The sequence below is a fragment of the Python bivittatus genome, unplaced genomic scaffold (genome assembly GCF_059951505.1).
Source record: "Python bivittatus isolate LINGU-HERP-01145 unplaced genomic scaffold, Pbiv_v1 ctg000700_np1212, whole genome shotgun sequence".
Taxonomy (NCBI): Eukaryota; Metazoa; Chordata; class Lepidosauria; order Squamata; family Pythonidae; genus Python; species Python bivittatus.
In genome coordinates, this window is record NW_028277098.1 from 92210795 (window position 1) to 92223887 (window position 13093).

At 39.6% G+C, this 13093-nt stretch overlaps 1 protein-coding gene across 3 annotated transcripts in view; it reads right to left on the reverse strand.

Annotated features, from left to right (window-relative positions):
- The window catches only part of LOC103065922 (serine/threonine-protein phosphatase 4 regulatory subunit 1-like), a 48052-nt gene that overhangs the window by 20083 nt on the left and 14876 nt on the right, over nt 1–13093 (reverse strand). For all 3 annotated transcript variants that reach the window (XM_088153098.1, XM_088153100.1, XM_088153099.1), the window contains 7 exons: nt 12826–12968; nt 11285–11431; nt 7803–7910; nt 7062–7127; nt 5078–5236; nt 3926–4077; nt 2298–2737 (listed from right to left, as the gene is read on the reverse strand). In XM_088153098.1, the coding sequence (XP_088009224.1) occupies nt 2298–2737; nt 3926–4077; nt 5078–5236; nt 7062–7127; nt 7803–7910; nt 11285–11431; nt 12826–12968 (1215 nt within the window). The remainder of the gene's footprint in view (nt 1–2297; nt 2738–3925; nt 4078–5077; nt 5237–7061; nt 7128–7802; nt 7911–11284; nt 11432–12825; nt 12969–13093) is intronic.

Below are 13093 nucleotides of genomic sequence, written 5' to 3' on the forward strand. Positions count from 1 at the left end.
AAGAAAGCCTTTACATATGTTGAGACTCTCTTGAACTCAACAGTCTACGAAGGGAGTCATAGACTAAGAATGAAATTCTAAGCACTCTTACTAGACATAAAGAGTCTAAATACAGTGAGATTTCCTTCTAAGTAAAAATACTTAGGATTGGTATTTAAAAATAGTTTTTATTTCACAGAGTGATTACTTGATCTTGTTTTGCTTAATTAAATGAACTATGCTAAAATGATTTTGTTGATGAAGTACGAATATTATTGGTAAGTGACTGGGGAAAAGAAAGAAGAATTGATGCTCACTTCACAAAACATATGAGTCATACTATATCATAATAATTACACTTAGGCAACAGATCAAGAATCCCAATGGTTTCTTTCCATCTAGTCAGATCGGGCAGAATGGGGATGCTATGGGTCCCATCAATGAAGAAGTGTCATTGATGGGTCCTAGGAAATGTGACTTCTCTGTCATGTAGGACAGCCCCCTTCAAAGACATTGACAGTCACAATCCTATTGGCCTTCTGGAAAGTCATGAAGACCTGGCTATTTACCCAAGCTCTGGAGCTAGGGTGTTAATGGGACACCAATATGGGTGTGGGTGGGCTCATTAGAATTTTATTTAGATTTTTTAGGGGCTTTGACTTGTTTTTTCTTTAATGGACTATAGATTTGGTTCTGTTTTTATCTTTGTCCACCTCCCTGCATTTGATAGATGGGAGGCCATATAAATGTGCTAAATAAATAAGTGTACCTGAGAACTGGGAAGTTAGTATGTTAGAGTGGCTGGTTATGTCTGGGAAGAATGGGACTAAGGTCCTCGTAGACCTGACCCTGTCTTTTGGAAACCTTAAAGGTCTGGCTGTTCCTACAGGCACTGGAATGATGATGGTGACAGGTGAAACCACTAGAGTGTGGTACACTTTGGATCTGCCTTTCCCTGGAGTGGTTGCTTTAGTATTGTAAATTACTGTTGTAAAATGTTTTCCACCTTGATGTTTTAACCATTTTGTAAGCTGCCAAGATGTACTTGGCAAGTGGGCAGCTTCAGAAACTAAATTAAAAACAAAACAAAACACTGCCAAAGCACCTGCTTATCCTCACTACCTGCTTATCCCCAGCATCTGCTTCCCTGACCACTTCTGGAATGAAAAAGGATTGAAGATTGTGCTCTAATTCAAAAAGAACCTACCAAGATAATAAAGATAGCAGTTCGCTACCATGCAGCAAATCATATTTCATTCAGCAAACCAGCTGAAGTAACATAGAAAGGAATGTGTGATGGATGCTCCTGACAAAGGATAAAAGGACAAGCTATACGGGTCTCTGTTGGAAGACACCGGTTTGTGCATGCAGGAATCACCTATGAAGTACTCCTGTCCTCCCCAAACTCCGTGTATCTCCCAGCTAGGGTGCAGCAGGGCATGTAAGAGAAAGCATGAGAAAGCATGTGCATGTGCTTCTACAAACAGGTACAAGCCCAGTAAGGGGACCTGAGCCTCATGAGACCTTACTGTCAACAAGCATGAAAAGCCACTTTGATGCTATTGCTGTTATTTTAAGCTAGCTCAACCTACAATTTCTCTTGTGGCCAAAATTTCCTGACATCCTACAAATAGGACCTTTGGTGAACAAAAACAAGCCTCCTGGATTTTTTCCCTTTTATTTTTGTGAATGTGTATTGTTATAGGTTTTAATTGTATATTTATTTATTGTTTTAACGTGTTGTGAGCCGCCCAGAGTCCCCCATTGGGGGGAGATGGGCAGGGGACAAATTTAATTAATTAATTAATTAATTAATAAACAAACAAGCTATCTGCCAAAGGGAAAAATAGCAGAAAGAAGCACCTCACCAGGCAGAAATGCTTGAGGGAGAAATATCACTGTCTCTGATGAGCCCAAGCTGTAATTCAGAAATGGGTTCCCCTTACCATGCTCTATCCTCTTTCCTACACTTTTACTATCTCCTTTGTGAAAAAGAACAGGATGCAGAATCTTCTCTCTCAGTCTAGCTGAAGCTAAGAAGAAAAAAAAGCTATTCTTAACTAGAAGACAAAGCTAAGCCTGAGCTGGGAAGGGTGTTCTCCACCAGATGCAAAAATTTTAGCCCTGCCTTCTGACACTTTCCTGACAGTTCCATCTTTGATGACTCAGAATGTAAGTTTTTATGACTGTCAGAGGGAACTATTTGGAGTTCTAAAAATGCTTTTTCTTTATAAAGAGGCACTTGGGAAGAACATGGCAACCAGAGCAGAACATTTCAAGCAGGCAAAAACACCAGAGTGGCTACTAGTAGAACTTACCTTGAACATCTGGGTCATCCATGTGCTCCTGCAAACTTTGCAGAACTTTTTTAATTTCAGTGCTGGCAACGCAGTTATTATACAGTACCTCCGAAGCTGAGGAGCTCTCATGTATCTCTGTCTTGCACTGAAGAAGCTCTATATCTTGGCTTATGTCAGGAAGAGGAGGTCGCCAGTATAAGAAAGTATTAAACACATCCTGTCCAGACTGAACTCTTGAACTAATTTCCTGATAATTGTTGATTTGACAGTCTTTAATATCATTAGTCAAAAAAGTCTCATCACTCTGAGACAATATAGTCTGATCTACTCCAAAATTGACATGTATGGCTGAACATTTATTCTGCGCATCCAAATGTGTAATTTCAGAACAAACCACATGGGTAAAAGAGGATTCCACTGCCAAAGATTCCAATTTATTTTCCACTGATTCCTCAGATCTGAGAAGAGAAATACTGTCAAAACAAAACTGAAAGAATAAACTTACATAAACTATGCTCACCTAAATGTAGTAACTTAAATACAATTTCAGCCATGATAGTCATAGATTTTCTTTCAAAATTAATCCTGGTTTTAAAAATATTGGTGCCTCATAAGATCAGGCAAACTTAGATTTAACTTAAGTAACTTCAGTTATTTACTAATTACTTGGCCCTCCAGGTATTTATTTGCTGTGAGGTCAAGAACTAACCCTGAATTCTAACTTACTTGATCAAGGGGATCCCAAAATCAAATAAAAGCTTTGTCTCACCACTGATACTTCTTCCCACATTCAGAAGAGACAGGAAGTGATTAAAAAAAAGTCCAATACCCTCTGAAATTCTGGATTAAATTCTGAAATTATTCTTTTCAAAATTTGCAACCATGGGTAATTATTTTGAAACTGTCTTGTTGCAAAAATGCTTCTTAGAAAGACTTACAATCACTACGTTACCCCTAATCTGCAATTTGTTTCCCCTACGTTTTCACACCCATAATTCTATGTAAGACATGGAGAGATGAAACAATTGGAGAAATTAAAAAATAATTTTTCTCTATCCAAGTAAATTTGAGATAAAGATTTTTAGCATGAAGCAAATTAATAGCTGCATCACTGCAGTATCATATAGTAAGAACTTTGCATTTGATTTCACATTTCTTTATGAAGCATTCAGTCATCTACCTTTCTATTACATTTACTGCTGTTTTAAAGAACAGTTCCTCCAGTTGTCTTATATTTTAAAGTCCAGTTTTTAAAGTTATATCCTTCTTTCAATTCAACAGTAAAGAACCTCTAAAAAACTGGCACATCACATATTTGCTCTATTTAACAAACTTGTTAAGACAAGGTAACAGCCTATCCACCATTACTTACTTGGATTTTATGAAGTTCAAATATGAACTTTGAAATTTCTAGCTGTATCACTAGTTACACTAAATCACTGTATACTTTGAAGGCTATTATAATTATAAACCTGGTGTAAATTCTATTACATGATAATACTTTTTGAAATGAATACTGAAATTAGAACTGAAATCCTTAATCTAGAAAAATACCACACGAACCCCATTATTGCTTTCTTAGTTGGATCAAAAACAGAGTTCCAGTTTCAAGCTACCCAGTTACCATTAATGACAAATCAGTATACCTAGACAGCATTGAGTTTGCACTGTTGTCTGGGCATGGACTAGAAGGCCGGATGCTGAGTGTCCCATCCTCTCGAATGTAAAGACCAGCACTGGAAGGGTTTGCAAAAGTAGAAATAAAAGGACCAAGTGACTGGAAAGCAGCTTGACGAACCTAGAATATTGGAAAAATAAAACAATACAATGGCATTAATATTAATTCCTACTGAGGTTAAATTTTCATGAATTACATGCTTAATATGATTCAAAAGCGAAACCATCAATTCAGAGTTGGCACCTTTAATGCCACTTATTTGGACTCATAACAAAATCCATAAACTCTAGGGGAAAGATGCTCAGTTTCTGCAAAAGAAGAAATATCATTTCACTGTATTAGTGTGCTAGAAGGAAAGAGAAGAGGACAACCAGCAGCAACGTGGGCTCAATTACAGCAGTGGTACACCATTGGAAGATCTGAAGGACCAGACTGGGGAGAGATCCTCCTGGAGGAAATTTGTTTTGTGATTGCTAAGAGCTGACATCAACTTGATGGTACATAATAATCAATCAATATTAGTGAAAACAGTGTAATTGCTTCAAATATGTACATTTTATTATTCTGGCTAAATGCCATGACAAAAAAAATGGACAGAAATTCATATAAAATCTACGAAAAGCTAGCCATACATACATACATACATACATAACATACAGCTTTGACTGAAGTTAATTTTGTCTAACATTGATGGAAATGTTAGTACTATCTGCACAGCATTTTTCCAAATTTATTAATGACGAGTGGAAAAATTATTGAGTGATCAATTATTACAATCTAAAAGATCAGAATATGTCCCAAAATCTACAATATTACTTGCAACGAACAATTGGTTCAAGCTCAACTGTTTAACATTTAAGAAGACAAGCACGTATTCAAAATTAAATAGAAAATACCTATTTGCACAAACAGTGAGTTTTAATATATGGAAACTACTTCTGAGTCTAATTTATTTTACAGAAATAGGAGATGTTGACAGGAGCTAACAATATTGCTATTAAATGAAACCATGATCATGCATGGCATTTTTCAAAGTATTCATTTGCTTTTATCAAACAAAGATTCTCTGCTATTATGGAATCACTGCAATTTAAGATGAACAAATCCATATTCTATTTACCCATCTGCAAGGATCACTGATGAGACCGATGAAGAGGGGAGACAGCTTGGTCCTCCGAACCTCAGGTGAAATGGTACAGGAGACAGCCATGAAGCATTCAGCACAAGCTTTCCGCATACCCCAAATGCTATCAGAGCAGAGCTCAAAAAACTTTGGAATCTGCCAAAATAAAGATACAGCAGAACAAACAATTGATTTGCACAGTATACTTTATCTTGTTTTCTTGGAAAATGTTTACTTTCAAATACTTATCAGATTAGCAGGAAAAACAAACATTTGTTTAGCAGCTTGTAGCAAAGAGTAAATAATTATCAAATGATTTAATCACAAATAAATTAAAACATGCACGATCAACTTAGAATTACTTAAAGACACTATATTCATGTACTTCACACTTCTAAGTAAATAACGCCATAATGGAAAGCTCAGTTGTCTGAGAATGTCAGTCTAATTTGAGTCTCTGATGAGAAGCTGACAGCAGGATAACCTTAAAAATATTCAAGTCCTTTCAGCAAGGCTTAGGAAAGGAATGTTAACATTGAAGGATTACCCTTGTAAAATGAAGTTATCAATAGCATCATCATACCTAACTAGAGATCAAGTATGACTGCAGTTTTAGCCTGAGGGAGAAATCTGACACTTGATGAATTTCTGGAAGAAGTGAGAGACAGAAAAAAGTGTATGGAGCAAAACCATAAGTTTGATACTATCTTCCTACAGAGACCACACATTATTTCAAAATATAATTGTTGTGATCTCCAGTTACTCATATGTACTTTTGATCTAATATTCTATGTGCTGTGATGTGATATGTATTTCTTCCAAAATGAGAAGGCAAGGAAAGTGAAAACACCTAATGTTCTATCAAAAGAAAGCATATATTACTGAATTTGTTCCTCCTTTCTACAAGTGTGTTGTTCCTTCAACATGATACTCTCAAAGACATGTTCAAACTCCCAATACAATACAGCATTCCAGGGTGAAAGTCACTTAAATGGCTTGCTTTAACCCAGTTCTGTGTAATCATATACAGAAGTTACCCCAAGTGACAGTGAGATGGAGTTCATTCCTTTGGCAACAGTCATGAATTATTCAGGTAATAGACTAAACTAGCAAAGTACTTCCTTAGTGGCTTAATTCCATTGCATAAAGCAACATTTTTTTTGAAAGTGTGGCACACAATGCCAGAGAGCTCACAAGACAATGGATGGAAGATCGCCAGCAAGTACCTTTCTACTTTCTGAGCAGACTTATCCGTTTGATGCAAAAGTAAGGAACTAATGGTTCCAGAGACCTGTAACATGCCTGTTTTTTTTTTTACCATGTTTGCCTTTCAAAGTAGGAATAATCATGGACACAAGGGAATTGCAAGAATGTGAGCAGGGAAAGGGGTGTGTGTTGAAATTTACAAGCACCAGGAAGGGAAAGAAATTGGTTTCCTTAGTATGGATCCACTGGGACCAGAGTGAGTCAAAAGCAACATATGGCCTATCAGTGTTTTGCAAGTTGCAGCAATTTAAGAAAAGCTGATTAAAGGAAATGCACTTTTCTTTTCTGAATTGGTGAATGAAAGTGGTGGTCTACAAAATGAAACTGCTTTTTTTGGACAGTAATTTTGTTTGCCAATCCAAAAAAGTTCTGCCAAGGCTGAAACTCAAGAACAAAATTTTAAAATGAAGACTTTTTTTTAGTAGCAATGGATACTTATTACTTTATAGTAGAGAAAATAAATATTTGTTCACCTACATTAAGCAAGTTCTAGTAACTTTGCATTCTACAATCAAGGTCCAGCAATTACTGGAAGAGGGAGGGGTCTCCAGTAAAGGTTTTCCCTTAATCCAAGCATTTCAGAGGAGACTGTTTTGTATACATACAGAAATCATTACTTTAATATTCTTATGTGACATGGACTGCTAACATCCTGTAATTCTTTGGAAGAATGAAACTCCAAGACGTGTAACTTGACTCTCAGATTTTAACATACCAAATTCTTTTCAGTGGCTTCTTGCCCAACTGCACTGCATATATCACCAAAGCTTGCTGCACAAACCTAAAGCAAGAGAAACAAAAATATTGCTTCTTTGTTGATACCATAATTTTAATCTACTCTGTGTTTCTTTATACATACATCCTAACTTAATTATGGTTCTTCATAAACAAAAGCTGAATTCTGCACTACAAGCACGCACAGGAGGAGGGGGCAAATGACAAAATGTGTCTCACGACAGAAGAAATACAATAATTTCTCTACTTGCTTCAGAGGTCAAAATGGAAGCACAGAGGAGTGGGATTTGTATCATAAAGTCGCCTTGTGCACATCATCATTTGGATATAATAATGTTCTGTACTTTTATCAGCCAGATCTTGTATGTATGTATGTATGTATGTATGTATGTATGTAATCTCTGTAGGCCCCATTACAATATTTATAACAATAAGCCCTTAAATGCCCTTCAAGTGTGCATCAATTGATTTGTATTGGCTATGGTTGGTTTTAGATGGTGCCAGATGTCAATTATACTTCATAACAGCTACCTTAATAGCACAGGTTGGCAGCTCAAAATGTAAAACAAGATTTACTTGTTTGGGCACTTATATAAAAAGTAAAAAATAGGGGGGGGGGTGTTCAGTAGTACTTACAGGTTAAGTTAATTTAATTCCAAAATTTTATTAGGTATGTTCCAATGCAGATGATTAAATTAGTATAAAATCAACAAATGTTAACCTTCCGGACTTGAAAGAGTTTTCCATCACTGCAAAGCTCACAGAATCGAGGAAGCATCAAGCGTTCAAAAGTAGATTTGTTCACCACAGAAGCCATTTTGCAGATTATCTATTGAGAAGAGATTTTTTTCTTTATTTTGCTATTTTTCCTAGATTTTTAGCATTTCTGTTAAAAATCATATTAAAAAATGCAACTTGCTTGAAAAAACTTATTACAGTTCAAGAATAAAATTCACCAGATGCACAGGTGTTAGGGTCTTTTAGTCTTGAAATAAAATAAGATCTCCTCAAAAGAAGATCCCTATGTGTATCCCAACTAAGAAAATGGAAAGTGAGGATAACTGAAAGGAAACTTAAACATCAGTGTAGGATGATATTCCATCACCCAAGAAAACTACAGATGGAAGAGACTTAATATAGCTGATCTCACAGTCTGTGGATTTTTTCAAATGAGCATCTATCATCTTTCTTCCATTACAGTTTTAAAATTTCACCAGGCTTTCACCTTAGCCAGGCTGGACACACTTATGTGTAAGCCAATCAGAGTCATCAAGGAATCAGGTGGCCTTGAAACTGAATAAAAAGTACAGTTCCCTTAAAGAAATGAGCGACTATATCAGATTATTTGACAAAGTTAGGTGTTCTCATACTGGAAGTGCTATAAACAGAATAAACAATCAAAGAATTCCACCAATAACAGATTGTATCCAGCAAAATAACAGCTGCTTTTACAGACTGACATTTTTACATTAGCCATGACTGCATCTGTTTGTGGCTTTCCCTTTTGGAGGGAAGAAGTCTGGATTACATCACTGACGGGAACCAGAAAACTAAAAGTGATTGCCACAAGCACAGAGCAACACATCCCTAATCATATTATATCTTTATATGGCTTTCAACTGTAAGCAGTTTGTGGCAACATTTTTGCTGAAAAGTAAGATATAAATGGGAGACTACCAGACAGTATCAGGCTGGAAATAGACCAAAAAAAAGCAAATCACTTTTGTACTGTTGTCTATCCTTGAAGTCACCAGGAGCAGAACATGATTGGAGAGTGACTATCTTTTTAAAGTACAGGAAACAAATTAACAGTGGTTCATGGAGGAACTGAGGGTGCTGAAGAGGGCCAAGAGATGTCTAGAGCACCGCTGGAGGAAGACACGGACCGAATCCGACCGAACACATTAGAGCCGCCATTAAGGCCTATATTGTGGCGATAAGAGCGGCGAAGTGCCAATACTTCTCAGCCCTTATCGCGTCCACAGAGTGCCTCCCAGCAGCCCTGTTTGGGATCACTAGATCCCTCCTCGGTAAGGGGGATCTGGAGATTCATTTGCAGGGCCACATGGAGGAATTCTCAGAGCACCTGCAGGACAAAATCGCTCGGATTCGTTCCAAGTTAGACTCCGAGCGTGGTGCACGGTCTGGGGAGATAACAGAGGATCGTTTTTGCCCAGTTATCTGGGAATGGTTTGATCCTGTTGTTCCTGAGGAAGTGGACAGGATCCTCCAGACTGTGAGGGCCACCACTTGTCATGTGGACACCCATGCCCCTCCTGGTGAAAGCAGCTCGGGAGGTAACATGCAGTTGGATCCAGTCGATAGTTAATACATCCTTGCAGGAGGGAGTGTTTCCAGCGCCTTTTTAAGAGGCGTTGGTGCACCCCCTCCTCAAGAAGCCCTCCCTGGATCCTACCATACTGGACAATTTCCGTCCAGTCTCCCACCTCCCCTTTTTGGGGAAGGTGGTTGAGAAAGTGGTGGCATCACAGCTCCAAAGGGTTCTGGAGGAAAGGGATTATCTGGACCCTTATCAGTCAGGTTTCAGGCCCGGTTTAGGAATGAAAACGGCATTGGTCGCACTTATGGATGATCTCTGGCGGGAGTGGGATGGTGGAAGTGTGACCATCCTTGCTCTCCTTGATCTCTCAGCGGCTTTCGATACTGTTGACCACAGTATCCTATTGGGACGGCTCAGGGACTTGGGGGTGGGCGGCACAGTCTTGTGCTGGTTCACCTCCTTTCTTTGGGGTCGATCCCAATCGGTGGTGATAGGGAGCGAGAGGTCCCATCCTCGGCCCCTCCTCTGTGGGGTGCCACAGGGCTCGGTTCTCTCTCCACTCCTTTTCAACATCTACATGAAACTGCTGGGTGAGATCATCCGTCATCATGGGATGAGGTATCATCAGTATGCTGATAATACTCAATTATATATCTCCATCCCTGGTGAGGTAAGTGATGCCGTGACCGCCCTCTCACGGTGCCTGGAGGCTGTAAGGGTCTGGATGGGGAACAACAGGCTCCAGCTGAACCCTGGTAAGACGGAGTGGCTGTGGGTTAATGGCTCCTCTGTATCTGGGACGTTGTCATAGTTGGTGCTGGATGGGGTGGCACTACCCCAGACAGACCCAGTGTGTAATTTGGGGGTCCTCCTGGACTCACGGCTCCTGCTCAAAGAGCAGGTGGCAGCCCTGGCCAGGAGGGCTTTTGCACAGCTCCAGGTTGTGCACCAGTTACGCCCTTTCCTGGATTGGGATGCCCTTCAAACGGTCACTCATGCCCTTGTTATCTCCCAGACTACTGTAATGCACTCTACATGGGGCTACCCTTGAAGAGTATCCAGAAGCTTCAGCTGGTCCAGAATGCAGCCGCGCGAGCTATTTTGGGGGTCCAAAGGACCCATATAACACCATTGCTCCGTGAGCTGCATTGGGTACCGGTTTGCTTCTGGGTCCAATTCAAGGTGTTGGTTATCACCTTTAAAGCCCTACATGGCATGGGGCCAGGTTACCTGAGGGACCGCCTCTCCCCCACGATTTCAACCCATCCCACCCGATCTCACAGAGAGGGCATGCTCCGGACCCCCTCGGCAAAAGAACTCCGACTAGCGGGGTCCAGAAGGTGGGCCTTCTCTGCTGTAGCCCCCGCCCTTTGGAACATTTTGCCCCCGGAGGTGAGACAGGCCCCCTCACTCCCGGCCTTTTGGAGGGACTTGAAGACCTGGCTCTGCCATCTGGCCTGGGGTGGGGAGGAAGGTCATCAGATATGGGGTTGGCTAGCCCCCTAGAGGCCTGGTGTTGTTTCTATCGGCCTCCTGGATTTTTCCTTTTCCTTTTATTCTTTGTAAATGTGTCCTCTTATAAATTTTAACTGTATATTTATTAATTGTTTTAATATGTTGTAAGCCACCCAGAGTCCCCATTGGGGGGAGATGGGCGGGGAAAAGTTAATAAATAAATAAATAAACAGTTGTAAACATTCCTTCTACTTGTTTACCCACAAAAGGTTCCATTCCCTGAAACTTCAGCATATAAAAGTTTATGTGCATGTTTGTCTTTTTAACATTTTCACATGATCTAGAACAGTGTTTTTCAACCTTGGCAACTTTAAGATGAGTGGACTTCAACTCCCAGAATTCTCCAGCCAGCACCTCCCTACTATCAATTCAGCAAAGAATCACAAAAAAATAAATCAGCTACTTACACTGACTGCCTCCACCTTGTATTCATCATCACTATCCGAAGCAGAAAGCTCCAAGAGAATTGGACACACTTTATTTTCAATATCATGTTGAGCAATAAGATGTTGATCCAGTAATATTAGCAGTGAATCCTGGCTTGCTTTTCTAACCTAACAATGTGCAAAGGAGAAATAATAACATATTATTAGTGAATGATATTCAGACTGTGACTAACATATATGAAACTGACTGATTAAATTTCTTGTGGGGCAGTAAGTTCCACTGGTTTATCACAAGACTACACATAATGGCATTGCTTTTAAGAGAGAAAAGTGATGGCTTATGTACAGACATGCTTTATCCATATCCTGGATATCTGAGAGAAAGGAAGCACATATTAATTTGGTTAGATTAAGTTGGCAATTCTCGGAAAGCAATTCAAGTGCTGGTTTTGACTATAAAGCCATTTATGGTTTGGCACCAAGATACTTACAGGTTTACCTTCTCTGCACAGATCTGGTCCACCCAACTCATTCAGAGTGGACCTCCTGCCAACATCTTTCAATGGCTCCCCATGTATGAGAGGTGGAAAGGTCTGGAGCTCACAAGAAATTATTCTCTACTGCAGTTCCCATGTGTAATGGTATGTGGGAAAGACCTTGGGAGATGGGGTGAAGAGATGCTGCCTAGGAAACAGTCAGATAAGAGAGGGCATAGCCCGCAGCTGCATAGTTGGCAGAGCAAGAGGCTCAGAAGGGACCCTAGCTTCTCGGGCTGTAAAGGAGATGGCAGGAGATTTGTACTTTCAGACTTGCAAGACTGATGTCAGCCTTCCCAGGAAGACCAGACAGAAAACAGGAACATATGAGCTAATTCTACTTTATTGTAAGGCTACATTCCTTACTTACAGCTTCCCAGGGTATAAAGGAGACGGTGGGAGATTTATACTTTCAGACTTGCAGAACCTTGCAAGTCTGAAAGTACAAATCTCCCATTATCCCCTTTACAGCCTGAGGAGCTACGAAGGGTCCCTCCTGAGCCTCTTGCTCCTCCCACTATGCAGCTGCAGGCTATGCTCTCTCTTATCTGACCATTCCCTAGGCAGCATCTCTTCACCTTGTCTCCAAGGTCTTTCCCACATACCATTTCACCATGCCACAAAACACTCTCCCTCACAAGGCAAGATTGGCAACCATTAAAGACAGAACTATTCTGGGTGGCCTTCTGGAAATAAATGGTCACCATGTTTATGTTTTAATTGGCTTTATGTTTTTACCTTGTTTTTATGTTCTTACTGTATGTTGGAAGCTGTTGATTCCTTCCAACAAAACATAATTAAGATTAAACACAGTTCATACAGATTTAGCTGTTATAAGGTGTGGTTATTCTAGAACAGAAACAAAAGCTTCTAAATGTCTCCTCACAGCTATGCCATAGGAGGATAAGGGAACATGTAAGCACAAAACTCGCTGTATATTATGCTAAATCAAGGTATCTAATTGAATATTACAAGAAAAAATTACAACAATAGAGTGAACAATAAATTCCATTCCAAAAGTGATACCTGATTATTTGGATCTGTGAGGTATCTCACCACTATAGGCATAAGGTATTCAGAAAATGCTGCAGGGAAGTTTGGCCTACTCTCCTGTAGAAAAATGGCAATGGGTGGTATCTGTTCCATTAGTTCTGTCCGTACAGTAGGTTCTGGAAATTAAAATGTAAAAAATATTTAAGAAGAGACTTCTTGGATCATGCTGGCATTTTGTGTCCCATTAGCAGCTGACGAGATGCATCTAGGAAGCTCACAAATAAGACAGAAGAATAGTAGC